At 38.9% G+C, this 26,564-nt stretch overlaps 1 protein-coding gene across 1 annotated transcript in view; it reads left to right on the top strand.

Moving 5' to 3' along the window:
• Positions 1–26,352, top strand: part of UBN2 (ubinuclein 2) — a 99,490-nt gene extending 73,138 nt beyond the window's left edge. Inside the window, exon 15 of the mRNA XM_049893127.1 lies at positions 26,163–26,352. Within this exon, the coding sequence (XP_049749084.1) occupies positions 26,163–26,201 (39 nt within the window). The 3' untranslated portion in view covers positions 26,202–26,352. The remainder of the gene's footprint in view (positions 1–26,162) is intronic.
• Positions 26,353–26,564: the final 212 nt, after the last annotated feature.

The following is a 26,564-nucleotide window of genomic DNA, read 5'->3' as shown; positions in this document are numbered from 1 at the left end:
AGCAAACAGCTTGAGGTTAACTCCCAGGATTGGTCAAGGCCCAGTTAATCTCTAGTGATAAGAACTTCTGTTATTATTTTGGGGGTGGGGAGGGATTGTTGCTTTTTCCAGATAAGGCCTTAGTTAGTAGCCTCTCAGTATCAACTATGCAGATAAACATACTCTTTATTTCCCGCTATTTGCCTACATTTTTTCTCTTTTTCAGTTTTTCGAATAGCAAATGCCAGGACTTCTACCCAAAGAAATAAGGCATAAGGGTTTTGTCGAATGTGTGTTCCACTAGGGAAAATTAACAGATAAGCATAAGATAGAGATATGTCGTGTGTCCGTCTATCCTAAAATGTGAACTTTATATTAAAAAATTAAGTACAGCTCCCCTCACTAGTACAAAACTGTAGGTGGACTTATGGATGTCAGTGGGTCATTATGGTAACATCATCCCAGAGTTGGATTCTGTCAGAGGTTTAGACTCCGTGGCACAGAGTTGGGGCTTGCAGAGCTAAATGGAAGGTCAGTCTGACTGAGAAGAGCTCTGATGATTAATGTTGGATTCCTCTTTTCCTGTAGCCTTCATTCTTCCCTCTGGTCTTAGCCGCCTGTTGGATTCCTCTTTTCCTGTGGTCTTCATTCTTTCCTCTGGTCTGAGCCGCCTGTTGGATTCCTCTTTTCCTGTAGTCTTCATTCTTTCCTCTAGTCTGAGCCACCAAGTCAACCTTCCAACAACCAATTGGTAGACTGGAATTTAAATTACATGTTGTTAAGAGTCTGGGGAGGAGAGGTCTAACTTACTTTCACATCCTTCCTTCGCTCGCTTGGGCAAACTATCCTGTGTCCCCATTGAATTGAGTAGAGGCTCCAGGGATGTTCTGGGATCTTGTTTATAGCCCAGCAGAGGACCTGAGCAGGGACTCCTAGAAAATTTCCATCCGACTGCCTTAGAAGAACTTGACGTTAAATTACATTTTTCTCAAATACCCCAAAGTACCATTTGCTTGAAAGTAGCCATTCTTGATCTTTATTTCTTTGTTTTCTAATACTTATACTTTTCAACCTTTCCTACATATTTCCATTTCACAGTGGTTTGTTTATTACTTAAACTTCACTTTTCTGAAGAGTTGTCTAAACAGGTCAAAATGCTATTCGAAATAAGGAGTGTAGTTAAGGGGCCTGTCTGCCCAGGACTTAGAGTCACTTGGTCATGACTGGTGACTGGAAATTTTTTTGCTCTTCTCCTTTGTATTAAAGAATAGATTTCTGTACTGTAGAATTATGGTGGTAGCTCCATTCCATTGCGAGGTTGTTCCAACATGATTGGGAAGAGACGCAGACCTTGTGGGGGCTCTTTGTCCCATCGTGCTCTGCCTTGCTTGCTCTCTCTCATGCCTCCCCAGGAGTCAGCCTGCTTCCCGAAGGTGCAGGTCAGATAGGCCATCAAATCCTTAGCAATGTTACGTTCCTCAGAAAACTCTCCATTCATAATTTGCCCCCATATTGCTACTAATAATCTAATTCTGTTTTATCTTAAATCTGGTTTTAAAGCATTCTGTAAGAGAGCACTAATGGAAGCCTAATTGAAATAAAAATGAGATGACCGTTGCCTGAGGTAACTTGGGAATTCATCTGTTTTTGAAGGTAGCGGCTCCATCCAGCCACAAAGCACATTTAGGGCTTGGCCACAGCCACGACCAGCCCGTGGTATAGTGTCCTGTGTGATAACCTGCCCTTAGCTTGGCAGATCCTAGCTAGCTTGTGTTTTCTATCTTTGCAGCTGCAAGCCGCCCTCCTTTTTGCTGGTTGCTGCTGTTTGCAGGAGCAGAGCGCCCTCTGCCAGTACGTGGGCTGCCCGTTCCTGTGTCTGCACAATTACCAAGCGTTGCCACACTTTTGGCTAGAGGCATTAAGATAGAAGGAAACCATTCTCCACGAACAAAGGCGTTAGTGTTTTATATAAGTATTTGGAAATACGGCCAACTTTTTAAATCCTGGCTATGCCTACAGGAGTCCTGGTGGCACAGTGGTTAAAGCACTTGGCTACTAACCAAAAGGTCAGTGGTTCGAACCCAGCAGCCGCTCACTCCATGGGTGAAAGATGTGGCCGTCTGCTTCAGTAAAGATGACAGCCTTGGAAACCCTACGGGGCAGTTCTACTCCGTCCTGTAGAGTTGCCATGAGTTGGAATTTGACTTGAGGGCAGCGGGTCTGGTTTGGGTTCTTTGGCCATGCCTGCATAATTAATCATGTACACCTTCTGAGACCTCAGCTAAGCAAGGGGCCCTTCTCCAAGTAGAAGTAGGTGCCACCCTACAAATCCTTTCCTCTAACCATGGCCATCTCCAGAGAAAGGGTTTGAGCTTTGCACTCTTCTTTGTTGGCTGTCATTGGAATATTATTTCACCACGGAAGATATCAAAAATATCAGAATGTTCTTCAAGGAATATGTAAACCGGGGCCTTTCCCTGTGCTTCATTTGCTAAACATTGTCAAACTTAAAAGGAGGAAAATAAATCTCTTTTGGTGAAAATTTCATGCCCCGCATCACGTGTTAGTCAGAGTCTACCAAGGTGACCAAGTGAGTGGTATTTTCTCTCTTACTACAAGCAAGAAAATTAATTTGCAGTTGTAAAAAGTATTATGGGACTGCAGAACTGTGTGCTGTAACCGGTTGGAAGTAACGATGCTGGTCTTTAATCTGGGTAAGCACATCTTTCCAGCCCTTACACTGTGGATTTTGTTTGGTAGCAGAAGGAAAAACAGGACTTACTTCAACAGCAAACGTTCAGTCTGTAGAGGAACTTCCCTCCAGTTACACAACTTTCCTCTTTCTTTAGCCGCCTCCACAAAGATGCCAGCGTGTTTCAAAATCAATGTGGAAGGAAGGGGCCCAGGTCACTGCTGCTCCTTAGGTGGACGGCACCCATTACTGTATCACATTCGTTGACAGGGAGGTGCATTTTTGCTAACTTGAAGGGATATACTGTATTTTAAATAAGTGTGTGACTTAACATTTTGGGGTTTTCTTTTTCCTCTTTAAAAACTGGACCTAAACACAGGCTTTGAGTTGATATTTGTAATAATCTCAGGACCTGAAAGATTGTAGCATTTAGTGTGTCTTAAAAATTATGTACTGTACCAGCCATGGGTTTTTGTAAATACACCTGTCTCCCTTTTTTGTATTATTTTAGTAAAAAAAAAATAATAATAATAAATTTAAATGAAAGGGGTGGTGATGCTCTGTGGATGGTGTGGGCGTGTGTGTGTGTGTGTGTGTGTTCGTGTAAGGCTTTTGTGAGACGAGCTTTTGCTTGTTCAGTTCCCAGCGCTAATCAGAGCGAGAATATGGGCAAACCGCTGCTCCTGACCCCTGCACTGGGCCACGGTGTGTCCCTCGTGTCTTTCCCAGCAGTCGATTCAGTACTCGCTCCCAGGAATGGCTAGGACCTTAAACTTCTGGTTACTGCTGTCCTGCCTTTACGTCGTCAGTTCCACGTGCCCTTTGGACTTCAGTGGTAAAGTGTCAAACCCGGCTTGGTGGTTGCTGGTCTCAGTTTTTAGAGAGCTCATATATTTTCTGAGAAGGAGGAAGGGCAGCTAAATTTTTTAACCTCCCCCACCCCCCCGCCAAAAAAAAAATCACACGTCTCATCTGAGATAGCTTAAACATTCCTAGATAGGAGTCTGTGGATTTCATAGATTAACCCATGGATATACTCCTTCAGGGCAGGGATTTATGTTTATTCTTTGTTTTCTGCAACAGCCTTGCTCATATTCCAGGTGTCGCTAGCAAAGCCCTGTTGCCAGCAGGAGCCTTATTTGAGTGGGTGTAGATGTTGGCCGTCAAACGTCTGTGACAGGGCCTTTTACATGAGTGTTGATTTTCTTTTTGTACGTGTTACGTGTTTGTTGTATTAAATAAAGAGGAATGTACATATTATCCCCGTGTCTGCGCAGTTATTGGGTGAACCTGGATTGAAGATTTCATTCTTACAGTCGTGATTGAGCCTCTCTTGTCTGTATCACACTGGGCTAGGTACTATGGGTTAGGCAGGCAAAGGACACTCTCCCCCCCCGCCCACATACTCCCACAATTTACAATCACATGACAAGTGAAGAGAAACATGCAGAATGTGTCATACAGGCGAGGCCCCTGCTGCCTGACAGTTGAGTTCAGAGGAGGGGAGGAATTGGACTGAGTGGTCTGGGAAGACTGAGTGGATGGCACTGGAGCTGGGCCTCCGGGGACCAGGAGGATTTGGCGAGGGAGAAACAGGAAGTGGACCTGCTGATTGTGGGTGTACATTTGGGTTAGTGGAGGGCGCCAGATTATGAGAGTCTTCCTGTGGATAGGGGCATATGTGTGTGTGTGGATAATGGGGTTGTGGGTGTGGATAATGGGGTGTGGGTATGTGGGGAGGTATTGGGGTGCAGGTGTGTTTATTTAGAGATGGCTGCTGCAGGATGAGCACTTGAGATGCAGGTATGGAACTTACTGCAGAGTGTCATCTTTTCAAGCCTTATGGGTAGAGGACTTCTAGGAAATGTATTGTTAGAAGAGAAGAAAAAGAATCCACACCTTAGAAAGCCAGGTAGAGGGCAGAAACAGATGAAGAGATAGAAAGCAACTTGTCAGAGCAGTTGGTATTTTATAAGTGTAACTGCATACATATGTAGAAAAATCTATGGGACAAACACCCAGAAATACGAGGAGTCGTGGCATGGGTGCCTTTTCTTATTTGTCCTTTTACTTAAATGTATTTCCAGTGTATTGTCATGAAGATAAAGGATTTCAGAAAGTCGTGGTGCTGAGGACTGCGTGGACATCCTTAGTTTTACAGAGAAACTAACATTTAAGGACGGTTTTTGCAAAAGTGTGTCTTGGTAATAGCCCCAGATGCTTTTTGGGGGCAAAAAAATATGTGGCCAGATAATTTGACTAAACTATGTTTGCACTATCTTGTAAATGTGTAATATTAACATATTATTAAAGGTTCCATTGTTAATAAACAAGGTTTTGTTAAAACCCATTAATTTTTTTTTTACTCAAGCGTATTTGACTAGAAGGAGTTTTTCATGTAATCCCAGTTGACACTTAGCATAATGTCTGACACGGTAAAACACCTCACAGATGTTAGCTTTTATTGTCATCCTGTAGAACTAGTGGTCAGCAGCATACAGAAGAAACACTAGGTAGCTAGCTGATTGTTTTTTCAGGGCAACTGAGAACTAAGAAGTTTTATTTAAGTGTTTGGTAGAGGCTCAGCTGCAAAATAAAAATCCAGATAGCCAGTTTATATGTGAAAAATGTTCAATCCCATTCATGAAGAATACAAATAATTTAATACCATTATTGGCAGAAATGTGAAGTGACTACTCATTTCCCATGGAGGGCAGTTTGTCCTGTGTATCAGGAATTTTACCTATTCTTACCCTATCACACTAATTTTATCTTCTAGGAATTTTTCCTGAGTGAAGACAAAGATTTCTTTACAAAAACATTCTTGTCAATAATATTGATAATAACAAAAAAATAAAGGAACAAATGTGCTCAGCTCTCAGAGTGGCTAAATTATGATCTCCGTATAATGAAATATTTTGCAAGTATTGAGTAGTTATGAGACAGGAAGTGTTTTCCATATATTGAATTTCAAAAAGGTATTTAAAAAGTTGCTAATGATATTGTGCTAGTTTTGTTGGGTACATACATAAATGTGTATCGAAAAGACACAAAATAATAGCAGCAATTATTTGTAATTGAAATCTACAAAAATGGTAACAATAAAATCCAACTAGTTTTATTATTTATCCTGTATTTAAAAAAAATAAATAAAAGACTAAGTTTTTAAAAAGAAGATGTGCCCCAGGAGTTAAGGATTTCAAAATACAATGATTCAAAGAGCCAAGAAATAAGCAAGTAGATAAATAAAACCAGCTTTCTAGAGTTGAATAGAATGAAGGTCAGGTGTCAAGAAGGTGGGGTTATTCAAGGGGGTAGAGAAAATACGTAAAGCAGAGAACATGTTTTACACTTCTCCACTTAAGCAAAATAGCCTCAGACCTGAGATTCGACATGGGAAGGTGTCTGATTGGTTAAGAAAAGGATGCATGGAATGGTCACCATAGATTGAGCTGGAAGGCAGATTTTACGAATGGATGGCTAAGCTATTTCACTCCTATGGATTTATTTATTTTAAGGAAAAAATACAACTTATACAAAGGTTTGTGTACAGGGATTTGTTCCTAATAGATAAAAAAGTTGGAAACAGTCTAATGCCATGTTAGAGGGGACTGATTAAGTAAATATAGTAATATTAAATGACCAAGGTGCCTATGTTATAAGTCAACATACATATGCATAGATAGCTATATAAAGACATACTTCTCAAAAGACAGTGGTGGTAGGAGTGCTTTTTCTTATTTTTCTTTTAAATTTTAAATCAGTGAACATGGATAACATGGGTAAATTGTTGTTCCTGGTTTTTTTTGTTTTTTTTGTTTTTTTTAAGAAACAAATAGGTAGACTTGGTTGAAGAGTGGGAGAAAGCAATGGACAGGAGGCTCTTGTGTCCTCGCTGGGAGGAGGGAGGGGACAAGAACCTATTACTTCCACTCAGACCCTACTGGATCTCAAGTTGGATTTGGCTTGGAGGGAAGATAAAATGAACTGCTTGTTTAAATAAGTAATTTTCAGGTAACTTGGAGTGAATTCAAACAGAGAAGCTAAGTCAAAAGAGTGCTTTCTTATTTAACTTTTCATAAAGATTTTTTGAAAAAGGTTATCCTTGAATTTGGTTAAGGGGGAAAAATACCAAGTACCAGGGTGTACAGTGAGGAAAAGCCAGTCTCTTCCCTACCTGTGGTCCCTCTTCCCCTTCCTCAGAGCTACCACTGCACCACTGTCTCCGTTTTTAAGCGTAAATATGTACTGGCTTGTTAAGGTGAATTCAGCATCCCATATGCATGGTTCTGTACCTGCCATTATTTCACAAGTCTTGTCTTGCAGATTGCTCCATACCCGTACCTAGAGGCCTGCCTTGTTCTCTTTAAACACAAGCACAGTATTCCACGGTTGTGGAGTCACTGTGGTGTATTGTGTCCAGTCTTTATGGCTGGCATTTAGATGATTATCACAGGTGAAAGCACACGTATGTATTGGCACCCTTGTGCATATCTAGTAAACAGGCAGGTGAAGGCTCATGTAGGCACAGATACTGAACAATCCAGCACTCTAGATCTGAAAGCGAGTGTCTGAGATCTGTGACATTACTTCATATACATAGAAAGCTTGGAGAAATACAGGAGAAAATAAACCTTGACTTTAAAAAAGTTCAAAATTTGGAAATAAAACCCAAAGAGCTGATTCTGGGTACACTGAGGGTTGGATGACATTGCAAGTGAGATCGTGAGCTTTGCACAAGACAGTGTCGGGCTCTCCGATGCAGGAATACTCTGGATGTCATGTGTGTCCTTACCTCAAAAACCATAGCTCTTCTGCATCTACACGGACCCTGATGCCACTTCCTTTCTCTCTCTGTGTATTTGCCCTTCCATGTCCCTCTGTCTGGTCTGCTTTCTAGAAGGGTGGCACACTGTGAAGGAGCACAGGTTGACATCAGACAGACACAGGCTTCCAGATTCCCACTGCAGAGCCGAGTCACTTTAAACAAGATGCTAGAGCCTTTCATTATTCCCGCACCTGTGCAGTGATGAGGGCCTGGGCAGGACCCCTTGTTGGAATTAGAGATGAGGGGTGGGAAGCACCTAGCACAGTGCCTCGCACATCATAAGTGCTAACACGTCTTGGCCGCTCTTACTCTGTCCCTTCTCTGCCTTTGTTGTTTGTCTCATGCTTCCTCTTGGTTTGCTAAGTCTGTAAGATGTTTTTTTTTTTTTTCCAGTAAGAGAAATGCTCTTCCAACACCTCTCAAGCGAATTCATATTTTAAGATTCCTTTTGTGGAGTAAGGAGCCCTCATGGCACAGTGGTTAAGAACTCGGCTGCTAGCCCAAAGGTCAGCAGTTCAAATCCACCAGCAGCTCCTCGGAAACCCTATGGGGCAGTTCTGCTCTGTCGTATAGAGTTGCTATGAGTCGGAATTGACAGCAACGGTTTGGTTTTGTGGAGGAAATCGTTTAACTGTTTACAAGGTTATTTCTGACTTGCCAAAACTGCCCCTCTCTCCTCGGCCCTGTTTAGTAATCCCTCTACCTCCCCCATTCAGTCTTGGCAGCCGCAAGCAGAAAGACAGCGCTAGGAACTTTTCTTTTTCTGTAGTGGAGACCTTAGAAGCAGACATTAACTGCTCCAAGCCTGTCAAAGAGATGCATGCCACCCTGTTCTTGAAAATCTGTTTGGTGTCGTTATTGTGTGTTTGTTTTAATATTAAAAGTACAGGAGAGAATATCAGTTAAAAGTCTTTGTGGGTGTCAGAAACTCCGAAATGGCTTAAAAAGAATGTTTTGGTTCATATAACTGAGTTGTCTAGAGGAAACCTAGTTTAGGTGAAACTTTAGCCAGTGATTCCAGCCATGTCAGCAAAGTCTGGGTGGCTGTCAGGTTGGCCGTTCCAAGAGTCAGATTCCACATGAAGCGCCCGGGCAACTCCAGGCTCTACCTTCATGGTCAAGGGACCGCTGCAGTTCCCAACCCTGTGTGCAATGGGCATGGGTGCCATTCGTATGTACTTTATGGTACGTCACGTGCAAGTAATGCATTCATCACGTGCCTCAGTTCATGGCACCTTGTCATCCTCAGTGCAGGACTTGCTTGTTCCCTCATTTTAGTTTGGATTAGGTCCCCCATGTCCCCGAATCCACGCTCCCCTCCCTCCCATTAGTACTCGCTCTGATAGGATGTGTGCTTCTTGTTATCCACACATTCTCCTAAAATAAGCGGTGTCGTACATATACAATTCTAGTTTATACACATGATGGTGTTCTTAAGTGCCATGAAGTTGGCCCTGACTCCTAGCGACCCTATGTACAACAGAACGAAACACTGTCTGGTCCTGCACCAGCCTCACAATCCTTGTTATGTTTGAGCCCATTGTTGCAGCCACTGTGTCAATCCATCTCCTTGAGGGTGTTCCTCTTTTTCGCTGACCCTTTACCAAGCACCATGTCCTTCTCCAGGGACTGGTCCCTCCTGATACCATGTCCAAAGTCTGCCATCCTCGCATCTCAGGAGCATTCTGCCCCTTGTGCACACATCCTTCTGAAGCAAGCAGTGTTATTTCACGTGCATGCGATTTTAGTTCATGCAAGTGGTACCATATAATAAATTTGGCTGTTTCCTACTTTTCTTACGTGACTTTCTTAGGTTTATCCATGTTGCTATGTGCACATCTTGTTTGTTGTTGCCTATGGCTGCACGGGATTCCAGAGTACACATCTACCACGTTGCGTATTTCTTCCCCTACTGATGGGTACCTAGGTCGTGTCCACAAATAAGACCACATTTAGTCTTCCTGTCTGTGAATTTGCTCATTATTCAATTGTATTTTCCTTTTCTATTTGATTTTAGAAGTTCTTTTTATGTCATACAGATTGATTTATCAATTTTAGATATGGCAGACATCTTAGTCTGTTACCTGTCTTACAACAGTGTCTATGGCATCTTTTATTTAACAGAAATCCTTACCTTGTTAATAGTCAAATCTGTCCACATTTTGTCTTACATTTGTGTTTCGAGGTTTTGTTTATGAACACTTTCCTGTTTCTAGGTAACAAAGATAGTCTTCTACATTTTCTTCTATTGGCTATGTATTTTCCCTTTCATTTTATTGTCTGCCATCCAGTGTCCACCTTTGTATATTGTGTAATTTTGAAGCCTCACTCTATTTTTTCCATATAGTTAATCAGTTTCCCAGCACTATCTAGTAAATCAGTACTTCTCCCATTGGTTTATGGTAATACTTTTATCATCTCTCAAGGTCTCATATACACAAGGGTCTATTTCTGAGCTCTCTATTCTGTTCCATTGTTCTATTTATGTATTCCCGCACCGGTATCATGCTGTTTTACATTCTTGTGGATTGCAGATTTTTAGTATGCCTTAATATCTAGTAATAGAGTCTCCCTCTGTTTGCTTTTCTATGTTGACTCAGCTAATTATGGGTTTTTATTCTCCTATGTGAATTATAGAATAAGTTTTTCAAGTTCCCTAAAAATCCTGCTGGAATGTTAAGTTTGAATTTAATTTGTAGAATAGTTTGGGAAGAATAGTAGAATCTTTACTCTGTTATGGGAACCCTGGTGGCATAGTGGTTAAGAGTTTGGCTGCTAAGCAAAAAGGTCGGCAGTTGAATCCACTAGGCGCTCCGTGGAAACCCCGTGGAGCAGTTCTGCTCTGCACTATAGGGTCGCTATGAGTCGGAATCAACTTGATGGCAACAGGTTTGATTTTTTGGTTTTTGACTCTTATTTCACTTACAGTATACCTTTTCATTTATTCAAACCCTCTTTTATGTCTTCTAATAAAGCTTTAAAGTTTTCTCTGTAAAGGCCTTAGTCTTGTATTGATTTCTAGGTACTTTGTAAAACGTATTGTCGATGAATCAATTTTAACTCATAGCAACTACTTTATAGTTGTTGCTTTTTTGAATAGTATCCTTATATTTCCTAGTTATTGCCAATATGAAGGAGAGCTATTGATTTTTGAAAATTTGTTTTATATTCAGCAACTTTGCGAAACTATTTTATTCTAGTAACTCATCTAATTATTTTACTAGCTTTTCAGTGTAGGTGATCTTATCTAAACTAATGACCGTTTTATCTCCTCTCTCCCAATTCTTGCACTTTTATGTTGTCAAAGAGTAATAAACATGTACACTATTAAAGTAAAAACAAGAAGATTTATTGAAGATTCAGAAACAGTCTAGATGGGGAGACATCTGATCTCACAAAGCAAAACAAATGCTCCCGATAACAGGAGGGGAAAAGGTACATTTATGTGGTAAAATCAGGAACTAGCAGTGCAAATTTATGATTGGTGCTTGGTGAGGTAAGGTAGTCAAAGGCAGAATATCTCAAAGTAGGGAACCAAAGGGGATTGTTTTGGAGTATATATGTGGGTTATTGGGATTGGTCATACAGGATAATTGCAGAAGTAGTGACTATAGGGGTGTACAGGTGGCCACAAGATGATTACGAAGTATTTATTCCCAAGAACATTTGGATTAAAAAAAAAAATAGGGAACAATATATTTCTTGAAGGCAGTTGGCTCTGGACATGTCTAATAAGCTTAAGGGCATCAGGACCCTCTCAGAAACATTCTTTCCGTATCCTTGGCTTAACCACAAAGAGAGACTGTTTCCTACTTACAGGCTTTTAAATTTTTACAAAGGCCACAGAATATTAGAGAAGTTAGCAAGCATTAAGATGGAGTCTGGACTCAGACTAGCTATTTTGTTAGAGTCAAATGCCTCAGTTTTGGGGGCTCCTATACATTACCTTCTTTTGATCAAGGATTTCTATGAACATCCGCTGATCACTATAAGAATGCTTTCTTCCACATGGACTGGATGATTATATTATCCCTTAGATGACTGCTTACTTTGGTAAGCTTTTAAGACTTCAAACACTACTATTCAAGTAGCCAAGCACCACCACCTGGTCTCTTCACCATTTCATGGCTTAGCATTCTCCTTCTGTGGTATTTAATTGAGAAGCTATGTGGAACAGAGTCATATTAGAGGATCAGCTTAAACTTTTTCAAAAGACTAGTCTAAGGTGTGAGGTTCCTCCAGTTTGTTATTGAAACAAATTTTATCTCTATATATAATTCTCTTCAGAGGCATTAGGTTGGCTCTTTGAGCCAAAATGTTGGATGTAGCTTTCATGTAGTATTGATAGCTCCAATGATAATTACAAGCAAAATAAATATAATTAAACCTGTTAACATCAGTGATCTGATCCATAAGCCAGTGCTTTTTGGTAACCAGCTGAAGATATCAAACCAATCAGATGGGCACCAGAATCTTCTATATGTAATCAAGTAGCCTTTTGCCTTGAGGTGTTAATCCATATACACAGGAAGAGTTAGTGATTGCACAAACCTCACCTTGTGCTAGGATGAAATCTAGAACTATGGTCTGAACCATTCTATATAGAGAATTTAAAGATTTTTGGTAGGCTGCCATTTCATCTGCAATATCATCAGTGATTTGAGCCATAAAAAATTTTTCTATCCATACCAGAATAGAAAGGCTCAGAGAAATACCCATTCTAATCTGGGTTTTTTCAGCTATAGGACTTTGGTATTTCATTTGGTCCACCCATTTCAAAGAGTCTGCATCTCATTTATGGTGAGTAAGATTTTAGAAGTCATCAGCCCTGTGTTTATTCTCTTCTTAGGAATGGACCTCTAGAGGGATTCCCAAAAGGCCTCAAGTACATTGGCTTGTCATGTTCCAGCTATTCAAATAAGATAGCGCCCAAGCATAAGGTTGGCTAACCAGACATTGTTCTTTCACTGTGGGGTAATTGGATCCCCCACATACAATACATAAGGAGCACAAATCATTTTCCTTCCAGTGTAATCATAAGGAAATGGGATGGATCGATTGACTTGCTCGGGCTGTTTCTGTTAAAGAATTATTACAGGTGGATAATCATCACATTTTTAGCATGTTTCAGAGCTTAGTGCAGAGGTGGGACAAAATTCATCCAAATCAGTTTTAGTTAGACAGTTTTTTATCTTTTGTGACAAAAGGAGCAAGGTCATAATGCTCTCAGACATTCTAAACTGGACTCAGGGATTATTCAAGATATTGTTCGTATGTAAGAAGTTTCTTTCATCGGAGCAATTTTACATTGCCTGTCATCAATCTGGGTTAAATTAAAACAGGGTACCTGAGGTTGGGCTAACAACCCAGGAGGATGCCATAGTCATTAACACGTATGGCTCATTTAAAAATGTTAAAATGAATGGTAGCAGGGGTTACAAAACTATAATTCAGTATAGGAGAAACCAATGGGTCTGAATTTTCATGCACAGTTTGTGGGGAAGAGGAAGAATGAAAGAACCAACATTCAGTCAAATTACCAATATTAGCGATCGATTGGACTAATCTAACAAAAGCATTTTTCTGTCCAAGCGTTAGAAAAATTTATCAAAGAAAAATAAAAGCTAAACAAGTTTTTGATTATATATCACAAGTATGTAATAAAACTAAAACCATATGAATAGTTTTAATAAAGTTCACGAATTTCAGCAATTTGCATAGATTTTGGCTCTGTGATCTTTGGATGTCACCTCCTTCTGGCCACTGGATCGTTTAAAGGTGATTTTTAAGTCTCCGGGGGCTGACTATTCCAGAAAAGTAGCTCAGTTAAGCTGGGACAGATGGATCCAGGGCTTGACTCCTTTTAGCAGCACAGGAGTTGGTAAGGAGGATTAAATATGGTACCTTCCAACGGGGCTCTAAGGATTCTTTTGGTTGATGTTTCTTCCAGTATACATAATCTACTGGGGCAATGTTAGGCAAATTTTGGGATTCTGGTTTCTGGTCGTCAAAGTCTTCTTTAACCTGTGAAAAATATTCCTTAGGATATTGCATTGCAGATTGGCAATATTTCAATAATTCTGGTTGAACAATACTGAAGTCAGTATAAGCAACATTAGGGAGGGCCATGTGCCTTCTGGTATCTACTTCATAGGAGGTAAGTTTATGAGATCCAAATGGCATGGACCTCAGGTTCAAAAGAACTAAGGGAAGAACTTTGGTCTAAGCTGATCAAGGTGCCAAGGTGATATTTATATAAAAAGGGCAGCTATCTGAATAATTTGGCACCCAGAGTCTGCAATGTATGAACATGTTTCTCTAAAAAAATAATAAAAAATAATATTTTATAAGGATATGCAAATTCAACAAGAAAGCTTAAAATATGTCCATATTTTGATATAACAGAATAGGACAATGCATTAAAAATATTTTAAATATATTATCTCTTCTTTCCATGACTGATTTGTCTCTAGCAGTCACACTTTTGTAGTCCTTCTGAGTTTAATGTTATAAACAACTGAAGCTGGTGTACCAAAGTTAACCTTATTAGCCATTAAATTAATATCTTAGACATTTCTTTCACTTTCTGAGGCTGAATCTGAGCCCTGATTTTCAGATATTATTAAATCTTTTAAATTTAAATTATCCTTAGATTGTAATCTGCTCCTTTGCTTTCTGCCTATGATTCTACTGCTTTCACAGCTCTTAATTTTTTTAATTATTTTCTTTAACTCTTACTTTAGCTATAATTTATCTTCTCTTCATTTATATAGATCTTCTTTCTTAACTTAAACACTGGCCTTTTTCCTAGTTATCTGTTCCTTCAGCTACTAACATAGTTCTTTATTTCAAACCTCATTTTTGTCTTCCTGTCTCTCATTCATTCTTTCCTTTATCCCCTGTATTACTTTCTCATTTAATCTTTCTGTTTTTGTCCAAATCTTCTTCTCATGCAGTCTCTTACTCCCTCAGTCTCTATTCCTTAAGTCTCTCCCTCTTTCTCTCTTAAAAACTTACAACCAGTCATTTTTCCTTCTCTCTTGTTTTTCAAGGCATGCTAACATTTTCAATTTAGTTCCTTAAAACCTATTTGCACATGACAACTTAAAATGTTCATGGTTAATTTATAATAATATTTTTAAGTGAAAAACTTGATGGGAATTAGCTACAAAAGTAATGCAAAGCTAAATCAAGTCAGTTCAAAATAAAAACTTTTAGATGAAAATGTCTTTAAATATAATGATTAAGCTATTTTCAGAGAGCTTCAGATACAACACCTAACAATCTTAAGACATAATATTAAATAGTTAGGATATACTAAGAATATATTAAGATTATTAAGTTTCTAAACATCTGAATAGTAATAAAACTCAGTGTGTAAACAATGTGTATTCTGTAGCTAAAACCATTGGCCTTGATGATGCTAAATTCAAAGGAAACAAAGTTGTGATCAAACTAGCAATTGAAATAATAATATTATGACATAATGTGTGCTTGTTTAATATCAGGCTAACATTATTGATATATAAAATTTAATTCAAAGAAAATTTGATACTTCTCCAGATTTGGCATGTTTTATATAAGTGGTAACATATTAAATAAATCTTTTAAAAATTATTTTCTTTATAAGACAGAAACAATTTTTTTCAATATGTGTCTTTCCATGAGTTTCAGAGTTGTCAGGAGTTTATCCTAGGTCACCGAGGAAACAATACTTGAGTTATTTGACCAAAGATCTTAAGGTAAAAAAACTCTTAGTTGTTCTCCAAAGCCAAGTGACTTGTTTTCTCAGTCAAGGGCATAAAGTTAACATGAACTTTGGCCTCTTAGGTAGATAACACAGAATAAACAGTAAAATCAGGAAACAACGTTATTAAAATTGAGCAAAACTTTGTTAGGATTTTAACATATTTCATAGCTTTTTAGTCTCAGGGAATTATTTTGTTGAACCTTTCCCTTCAAAGCAGATTGAACAAAGAATAAAATTAAATCCTCAACCCAGTAATTAAATAAAATTTTGTTGTCTTAACAGCAAGAAATTCAATTATTTGCTATTTGACATTAAAATTCTTAAAAATCTCATAAATTAACCTATTAAACTTGCAGTAAATAAGAACTTTATATCAAATTAATTATCTTTAATAAAACTTTTAAATTTCTTGCCTTTGTTACATATCTTATAATACAACCTTTTCAGGGGCAAAAATGAACACACTTATTATTAAACCTAAGTATTAAGATCTCAGTTCATTTGCATATGTTTAAGTTGGTCTGTGTATTTTGAAAGACAAGCAATAATTAAATTCTTTCCTTCTAATTTCATTCTAAAGCATTTTAGCCTTTTCCCATGTTCTGATTTCTTCTGTTCGAGCTAATTGTTGGTATTTTAAAAGTCTCTCTAAAGTTAATGTATGAAAATTAAAGTCATTAATAAACAATTTTGGGAAATCTTTTTTCTTATTCATTATAAAGGCAAGAACACGTTTAGAAGCAGCTTGTTTAGCTACCTTGTCTGCAAGGTTGTTTCTCTTAATTTCCTCAGTATTAATTATTTCTAAATGTCAGAAGATTTGGGCAAAGTTCACAGAGCCCTCAGTCATTTGTAGAGCCACACCTCCACCATTTCAAGGGCAAGCAGTATTGGACTAGCCCAGTTGCTAGTTACACAGAGACGGCCCCCCTATTTTAGTTTTCCCCACTATTGCAGCTGCTCGATTATCCTGGTGGTGGCAGTTATCAGAGTATTCCAGAAAGGGCCTGTAAGGTCTCTTTCAAAGCCACTCAATACAAACCTGTCTCGAAGGGTTTGCTTTTAAAATTTTGCTTTTAAGGTTGACATAAATATAAAAACTATTGTCAGAATGAATTTATTTTCATCAATTCCTGGGGCTATTAAGACTATTTAATTTATATATTTATCATTTAACCAATCAGGGTAAATTTCTTGACGCCATAGTCTAATTTAATAATACCTTCTGGAAGTAGGAAATTATCATATTTTCATAACCATATCTCCTGCAGGGAGCCCTGGTGGCACAGTGGTTAAGAGCTCAGCTGCTAATCAAAAGGTCTGCAGTGTGAATCCACCAGCCATCCCTTGAAAACCCTATGGGGCAGTTCTGCTCTGTCCTATAAGGTCACTATGAGTCGGAATCGACTTGATGGCAGCAGGTTTGGTTTTTTTTTCTTTTGTAGCTTTTGCATGCTTTATAGGATCCTTTAGAGAAACAATTTAGAATAATTTGTCCTTTTTTAAGGCCTTGTTATACCAATTAAAATGAACAATTTATTCTTTTCAGTACACTTTTCAAATACACTGATTTATATCAAAGTTTTTCAAACTAGTTATTAGAAGCCCAGTTATCATATGGACTATTTTAAACAAATTTGGGAGCCCAGGTTGATAAGCTACTCAGTAGACTTGTAAGGACATTCACATAGCTTTGGAAAATCTTTTATAGTGCTACATGGCTCTGAGCATGTGTAGGGGGCAAAAGTAATATAGGAAGGCTCTTCACCTTCTGTACTAAGATGGATTTTAAAGGACATTTCAGACAGGTTTCAAAGTAGGTTATAAAGGAGAGGGAGTCAGCAAAAGAGTAGAGGGTATAGGAATAGGATTTTGGCACTGTAATTCTTTGTTCTGCCCAGTCAATTTAGATAAGAATGTCCTGTAAGGAGGCAATTTGTTATCTAATACCTTTTGGAAGCTTCTAGATACCAACCGGAATATGTATCCCATTGAAGCTATTTCACTTTGGAGCCTTGTTTTTCTGATTTACTGCACGCAAAGATCAGCTTAGAAAGTTCCAAATATCCCAAATTAGTCACTGATTTTTCTAAACTGTCCCTGGTTAGGTGGTGCCAGCTGCTTAAGAATGAGCATGTTATGGGGTGGAAGTGCTTGTTCACAAAACAGGTCAGGAGCTGCTAACTTCCCCTGCAAATTGATGTTACTCATTTCAAATTGGGATAAAAAACAAATGTGTGCACTTAAAAGTTCAAACTTTAAAGGGGTAAATCTTTTGGCTTTCTTGAGATCAGACTGGAGTCTTATAAGGGATTTGCCACTACATAGCCTCGCCAAGCCTAGTCTGGCAAGAACTCATCAAAACGTTCAGAGAGCAAACTGAAAAATGAAAGTACAAAAGAGATAACAGAAACAGATAACCAACAATAAATCTTGAAAAACTCAATGCAAGGATGTGGAGTTTGATATGAGAGGCTATTTACCTGGGTGGCTTACAAGAACTCTGGGAGAAAGGAGGGCTTCAAGGGGCCTGTGCTTGGTACTGGAGTGCCAAAACCTCAATGTCCAGGTGGCTGCCCACTAGAGATAATGCACCTTCAAATTCCACTTCTGACGCCAATAAACGTCAAAGAGTAATGAACACATACTCCATTAAGTATAAACAAGGAGATTTATTGAAGGTTCAAAATCAGTCCAAACCAGGGAAACATCTGATCTCAAAAAGTGAAACAAATGTTCCAGAGAAGAGGAGGGGGAAAAGGGTCCATTTATGTAGCAAAACCAGGAACTAACAGTGTAGCGTTTCATTCTATTGTACATAGGGTTGCTATGAGTCAGAAACTATTGATGGCACCTAACAACAATAACAACAGTGCAAATCTGTGATTGGTAATTGGTAAGGTAAGGTAGTTGGAGGCAGGATATCTTGAACTGAGCAGCCAAAGGGGATTGGTTTGGAGTATATATGTGGGTTATTGGGATTGGTTATACAAGATAATTGCAGAAGTAGTGGCTATAGGGCTATATAGGTGGCCACAAGATGATTACAAAGTATTTTTTCCCAAGGACATTTGGTTTAAAAAATAGAGGAACAATATATTTCTGGAGGGTGGTTGCCTCTGGACATGTTGGATAAGCTTAAGGCCATCAGGACTCTCTCAGGAATATTCTTCCCTTATCCTTGGCTTAACCACAAAGAAACTGTTTCCTATTTACAGACTTTTAAGTCTGTACAAAGGTCACAGAATGCTAGAGAAGTTAGCAAGCATTAAGATGAAGCCTGGACTCAGACCCAAACTAGCCGTTTTTTTAGGGCCAAGTGCCTCAGTTTGAGGGGCTCCTACACATCTGACTCATAGTGACTCTATAGGACAGAGTAGAACTGCCCCATAGAGTTTGCAGGGAGCACCTGGTGGATTCAAGCTGCTGACCTTTTGGTTAACAGCTGTAGTACTTAACCACTACGCCACCAGGGTTTCCAATTTTTAGTATTATGCTATGAGTTGGAATCGACTCGATGGCAACAGGTACATGATGTCTTAGAATAGACTTGTCCTTTAGTACTATGTTAAACTGAAGTGGTGAAGGTGGCATTTCTGTTTTATTCCTGATTTTAATGAGAAAATATCTAATGTGTCTTCTAAGTGTGGTCGATTTTTAGTATATAGTTTTTATGACATTAAGAAAGTTCTATTCTTAAGAGGGAAACTAAAGTCTCAGAGAAGAAACTAGTCTATAGAACTAATAGCCTACACAAACCACGGACTCATCTACCCTGAGATCAGAAGAACAAGATGGTGTCCACCTGCCACACCTGACTGTTCTGATCAGGGCCACAATAGATGGACCCTGAAGGAACAGGAGAAAAACCTGGAAAAGAACTCAAATTCTTTTAAAATGTCCAGACTTACTGGACCAATTGAGACTAGAAGACTCCCTGTTTTTAAACCTTGAACTGAAACTATCCCCTGAGGTCACCTTTTAGCAAAACAACAGATTGGCACACAAAATAAAAGATACTATCCGTGAGCACAGTGCTCCATTAAAAAACCATCTATATGAGACCAAAAGAGCAACAATTACTCTAAAGCAAAGATGAGAAGATAAGGGGGCACGAAAACTATAGTACTGGAAATGGAACAACCAGAACAGTTAAAGAGAATGTTGACACATTGTGAAAATATAACTAATGTCACTGAATAATTTGTGTAGAAATTGCCAGATGGTAACGTAATTCCCTGTTTAAACTTTCACTTAAAACTCAATAAAAAAATATATATGTATTTTTTTAAGGTATATATTTTAAAGTTCTATTCCTAATATTCTGGTAATGTTGATCATATGTATGTGTTGAATTAGATCAAGTGCTTTTCCTTAACACCTATATATGACAACACTTGCAGAAAATTTCTAACAAATGTATTCATTTTGCTATTACTCATAGTATTTTTTTCTTTATAATCTCTGTTGCCTCTGTTTTTTTCCCACTAGTTTCATTCTATTTTGTGTATGTGCATCTTCTCTCATATGTTTTTCTTGATTAGTGTTTCCAGAGGTTGCTTCTTATTTTTAATTTTTCAAAGCATTATGAATGTTATTGGGTGCATATATGTGCATTATGGTTATATCTTTTTCATCTATTGTTGTTTTTAACAATATATAATCTCATTTTTTATCACATGTTTTGCCCTGCCTAGTATTAAATTTTAATAACCCAGCTATCTTTTGGGTTATATTTTTTTGTAATATTTTCTTCATTCCTTTATTTTCACTTTCTGCATCATTTAGTTTTAAAGCATTTTGCTAGATCTTCTTTTAATCCATTCTGAGTGTGTGTCTTCTAATTAGTGATTTTATTATAATTTCTGTAACATTGTAATTTTTTGTATTGTAACTTTAATGTAAATAATGCCTATTAGGGCCTCTCTGCTATATTTTTTGTTTTCTACTTATAGCACTATTTTTTCTCCATTCCTGCCTTCCAGTACATAGATTGCATTTTCCTTTGCTGAATTTAAATTTTGAGCACACTTTTTATCTTCTAGGGGCTTATCTATGTGGTTAAGGTTCATATTTATGTTCATTTTCAAGTATAAATTCCTTCAACTTTGTCAATATCTTTATGCCCCCCTGGAAATAAAACATTTCTCTTTGGTCTTTTCCTACCATTCCCCTCTACTGGTGTCTTAGCCATGTTACAACCTTCTTTTTTTTTTTTTTTTATGATTATGGATATTGCCTTAGGCTGGGCTCTCTAGAAAAGCAAAACCAGAACAGTGTATAAATATATATGGAGAGAGAGATTTATATCAAGGAAATGACTCATGCAGGTTGAGAGGCTGTAACATCCCAAGTCCAGAGGTCAGGATAAGGGCTTCTCCTGATTCACATAGGCACAGGGGATACCAAATTCAAGATGGGTAAGTCAGAGAGCAGGGCTGTTACCCACAGGCTGTGAAGATCGATGAATCCCAAGATGAGCAGGCAAGACTGCAGGTAAGCTGCTAGCTCAAGTCCCAAGAACCAGAGGTCAGATGAACAGGAGCCAACTGCTGGATCCAGAATGAGAAAAAGCCCCCCAAGCCCTGCCAGAACTTTCAGCCACACTTGATTTGGGCCACACACCCAAGGAAACTCCCCTTCAACCGACTGGCTACTCACAGCAGATCCCATCGTGGGGGTGATCACATATCAAATATCAACAGAGAAGTGACCACAACATCACAAGAATTCCAAAACACTGAGAATCATGGCCCAGCCAAGCTGACACACAATCTGAACCATCACAGATATATTTTCTGATTTTTTTAAAATAATGGCTTCAATGAGATATAATTTTCACACCATAAAAATCACACTTTTACCATTAAGATACAATTATGGGTCTCTATTTGTCTGGAGCAAAAGAGAATGAAGGAAACTAAAGACTCAAAGAAGAAACTAGTACATAGGACTAATAGCCCACATGAACCGTGGCTCTTCTAACCTGAGACCAGAAAAACTAGATGGTGCCCAGTTACCACTACCAACTGTTCTGACCAGGGGGACACAATTTGAAGGTCCCGGGTAGAATGGGAGATAAATGTAAAACAAAATTTGAATTCCTAAAAATGGCCAGACCTATTGAACTGATAGAGACCAGAGGAACCCCCAAGATTATCCCCTAAGAAACCCTTTGAACTTACCCCTGAAGCTGCTCCTGGAGGTCATCTTTCAGCCAAATAATAGATTGGTTTATAAAATAAACTACATCACCCATGAGTAATGTACTCCCTTAAACAATCAACTATATGAGACCAAACGGTCAACATTTACCCAAAACAAAGATAAGGAGGCAAGGAGAGGAAGGGAAGCTAGATCAATGGAAACAGCACAGAATGGAAAAAATGAGAATGCTGACACATTGTAAAAATTGTAACCTATGTCACAGAACAATTTGTATAAAACTTGTTAAATGGGATCCAATTTCCTGTGTAAACTTTCACCTAAAACACAACAAAATAATTTTTAATTGCCCTTTTATAGAGTACAGTTTAGTGGTTTTTAAAACATTCACAGAACTGTGCAACCATACATTAAGTTCCAAAACATTTTCATCATCCTCCAAAAAAACCCCTCATAAACATCAGGAATGAATCTAGGAGAATTGGAAATTGTCAAAAATGAAATGGAACACATGAACATCCGATATCCTAGGCATTAGTAAGCAGAAATGGACTGATATTGGTCATTCTGAATCAGACAACCATATGGTCTACTATGCTGGGAATGACAAATTGAAGAACGGCATTGCATTCATCGTCAAAAAGAACACTTCAAGATCTATCCTGAAGTACAATGTTGTCAGTGATAGGATAATATCTATACTCCTAAAAGGATGACCAGTTAATACAGCTATTATTCAAAATTACACACAACCACTAAGGTCAAAGATGAAGAAATTGAAGATTTTTACCAACCTCTGCAGTCTGAAACTGATCAAACATGTAATCACAATGCATTAATTACTGGTGACTGGAATGCAAAAGTTGGAAACAAAGAAGAAGGAGCAGTAGTTGGAAAATATGCCCTTGGCGATAGAAACGATGCCAGAGAGCACATGATAGAATTTTGCAAGACTAGTGACCTCTTTATTGCAAATACCTTTTTTCAACAACATAAACAGCGACTATACACGTAGACCTCACCAGATATGATACACAGGAATCAAATCTACTACGTCTGTGGAAAGAGACAATAGAAAAGCTCAATATCATCAGTCCAAACAAGGCCAAGAACAGACTGTCAATTGCTCATATGCAAGTTCAAGTTGAAGCTGAAGAAAATTAGAACAAGACAGTAAGAGCCAAAGTATGACCTTGAGTAAATCCCACATGAATTTGGAGACCATTGCCAGAATAGATTCGATGCATTGAACACTAATGACTGAAGACCAGACGAGTTGTGGGATGACATGAAGGACATCATACATGAATAAAGCAAGGGGCCACTGAAAATACAAGAAAGAAAAGACCAAGATGGATGTAAGAAGAGACTCTGAAACTTGTTCTTGAAGGTAGAATAGCTAAAGGGAAAGGAAGAGATAATGAAGGAAAAGAGTTAAATAGAATATTTCAAAGGGTGTCTCAAGAAGAGAAAGTAAAGTATTATAATATATAAAGACCTGGAGTTACAAAACCAAAAGGGAAGAACAGGTTCAGCATTTCTCAAGCTGAAAGAACTTAAAATATTTAAGCCTCGGGTTGCAATAGTGAGGGATCCAATAGGGAAAATATTAAACGACTCAGGAAGCATCAAAAGAAGATACAAGGAATACACAGAGTCACTGTACCAAAAGGAATTGGTCAACATTAAACCACTTAAGGAGGTAGCATATGATCAAAAACCAATGTCACTGAAGGAAGAAGTCAAGGCATTCTCAAAAACAAGGCTCCAGGAAATGATGGAATACCAATTGAGATGTTTCAGCAAATGGATGCAGCACTGGAAGTGCTCACTCATCTATACCAAGAAATTTGGAAGGCAGCTACCAAAGAAAGATGATTCAACAGAATGCAGAAATTATCAAATCATGTGATATCGTTAATATCACATGCAAGTAAAATTTTGCTGAAGATCATTCAAAAGTGGTTGCAGCAGTACGTCGACATGGAACTGCCTGAAGTTTAAGCCAGATTCAGAAGAGGACATGGAACCAGGCATATCATTATTGATGTCAGGTGGATCATGGCTGAAAGCAGAGACTACCAGAAAGATGTTCACCTGCCTGTGCTTACTGACTGTGCAAAGACATTCGACTGTGTGGATCATAACAAATTTTGGATAACATTGCAAAAAATTGGGAATTCCAGAACACTTGATTGTACTCAGGAGGAAACTGTATATAGATCAAGAGGCAGTTGTTTGAACAGAACAAGGGGTTTAAAGTCAGGAAAGGTATGCATCAGGGTTGTATCCTTTCACCATACTTATTCAATCCGTATGCTGAGAAAATAACCCAAGAAGCTGGACTGTATGAAGAAGAACGGGGCATCAGGCTTTGAGGAAGACTCATTAGCAACCTTTGATATGCAGATGACACAACCTTGCTTGCTATGGCATAAACTTTCTAAGGCCTAGTATGTCTGAAAGTATCTTTGTTGTATCCTCGCATTTAAATAAAAGTTTAGCTGGATATAATACTGTAGGTTCAAAGTTCTTTCCTTTATTGCTTAGAAAATGTAACTTCATTGCCTTTTCGTCTCCATTGTCTCTGATAAGAAAACTGATGTTTATCCAATTCTTATTCCCTTGTGGGCTATCTGTTCCTTCTCTCTAGAATCTTTTAAGAATTTTTTGTTTTGTTTTTAATGTTCTTAAATTTTACTCTCATGTGTCAAAGTTTAGGTTTTTCCCTATCCTGGTTGGTGCTTCATGAGATCTTTCAATTAGAGTCTTTTTTACCTTTTATTTTTGGAAGTTTTCACTTAGGATTTTTTTAGATATTCTGTTCCTTCCATTCATTTTCTTCTCTCTTCCTGGGACTCATATTATGCAGATATTGACACCTCTATTCTCCACATCTCTTAAATAGTCTTTCATATTTTCCAACCCTCTATTACTCTCCAGTACTTTCTGGGAAAATTCCTTGAGCTGATCTAGGTCATTATTCATTTTTCAAATCTACAGCCATTCTTATTTTCATCCAATATATTGTGTTTGCTCAACTATTACATATTTCATACCCAGTATTTCCATTTGTTTCCATATAACTACTTGTTTCTTCTTGTTTTTTACCCTCTTATCTCTGTGAGGATCTTTATTATGCTTATTTTAAATTCTTGATCTGTCTTGTTCCATTCTGGTTTGTCTGGTACAGGCTGTTCAGTGTGTTGTCTCTCTTGTGGTTGGACTCTTCAAATAGTTGGTTATTTTGACCTCTGCACTTGGTTTTCCCTGGGTTCGTCAGCTTTCTCAGCTAATACTGGAGACTAAGGGGAGAATCCAGGGTCCAGGCCCTAGGGGTGCTTTAAGAAGGGACTTGGGAGCCTCAGGGGCGTTTTCTACAGTGAAGCCCTAGGCACCAGAGGTAGACCTTGAATCACCTGCGCATTTGATTCTGGGTTTTAACTTGCCTGTGTGTGTTTGGTGATATTTTTTATTACTATGATATTCCCCTGCTCTTTGGAACTTTAGCTATGGGCATTCTTTGAGGCCTAGATTTAACCCGCGTTCCTCTGAAGAGTATCTGAGTTTGCTTCTTCCAGATTCCTCCAGAGATTACCAACCCAGGACCACTGCACACTAAGTTTTCAGCTTGAGGATTCTCGGCCACAGAGATGGTATGCACTTCAGCCACAAATATGGAGTCCCTGGGTAGCACAAACAGTTAAGTCCTCGACTACTAGCCAAAAGGTTGGTGGCTCAAGCCCACCCAGAGACCTCTCAGGAGACAGGCCTGGTGATTTGATTCTGAAAGAATCTACTCTGCACACATGGGGTCATCATGAGTCGGAATCGACTCCATGTTAACTAACAACAATAGGAGGTCCCATCCATTCCCCTCCCCTGCCCTCCATTCCCACTCCATTCCCCCACTGTCAGGTAAGGTTGAGACAGAAATGTCTCTTTTTGGCTAGGTCAGGGATTTTTGTTTTCATTACCAGCAATGGATGCCAATCTTTGGGGGTCCTAGTATTGCACAATTGTCTATGTTCTAACTTCTACCCTGCTAGTCCCAGGCTTGCTTTCCTTCTGACTGCTTGAGGCAAATTAAAATCCAGACTCTAGGCAGCCAAGAACAAGCCCTGTTGGTGCAGTGGTCAAGCAGCTGGCTTCTAACCATAAGGTTGGTGGTTCAAACCCACCAGCTGCTCTGTGGGAGAAAGATGTAGCACATTTGGCTTCTGTAAAGATCACAGCCTCAAAAACCCTATGGGGCAGCTCTACTCTGTCATATAGGGTTGCTATGACTCAAATCACCTGAGAGCAGGGGGTTAGGTGGCCAAGGATCAGCAGGTACCCTCAGGGCAAATGCTGCTTTAGGCACTCACCTTTTTATCTGCCTTTCTGGTCTCTAGTTTCTCAGTTCTCCTTTACTTGCCTGCCAGCTCAGTCATGCTTTCAAAAAGTATTTTCTTTGTTAAAATTTCACCCAGCACTTCAAGTTGCCCTATATTGAGGGCGATTTCTCTGCACATCTAATCTTCCATAATGCCAAAAACATAAGTCCTGTTATTTCGTAGAAAATTAATTATACTAATATTTAATATATGGGCTGACATTGAACAGTCACACAGGCCAACTTTCTCATGCCACCTATCATCATCGGGTAACAGGTATCAGGAATCATCTGGAATCAGGAAGTTCCTTGAGGAGGAGGGGCTGACAGTGGTAAAGCTTCACTTGTTAAAATGGGATTCTTTCTGTGTCAGTTTCACCAGAGACCCCAAAGGCTGAGAAGAAAACCATAGGTGCCAAGTACTTCCACATTCTTAAGGGAGGAGGCGCTAGACCACCTGTGCCCCACACGCAAGAGATTGTGATGCAACTTTGGGAAGCACTTCCTGCACATTGGGAAGGAGGAACTGGGCTCACCTCCAGGCTATGTGAGAGCAAGTGAGCAGATTTCTTTGGAATTTGGTGTCAGCATGCTGGACATTTCCCTTCTTCCCAAGGGAAGAGGGCAGGGACGCTTCCTTTTCACCCCATGCCAATGAGGGGCCACTTGAAGAGAACCCTTTGGAGAGCTTGATGTGTCCTGTGGAGTCTGAGGGACACAGGGACTGGTATCTAACTCCTCAAAAGTCTAAAAGACAAAGCGTAGGTGGCCAGCT

Source organism: Elephas maximus, chromosome 8 (assembly GCF_024166365.1).
Source record: "Elephas maximus indicus isolate mEleMax1 chromosome 8, mEleMax1 primary haplotype, whole genome shotgun sequence".
Classification (NCBI taxonomy): Eukaryota; Metazoa; Chordata; class Mammalia; order Proboscidea; family Elephantidae; genus Elephas; species Elephas maximus.
This window is presented reverse-complemented; position numbering and strand designations above follow the sequence as displayed.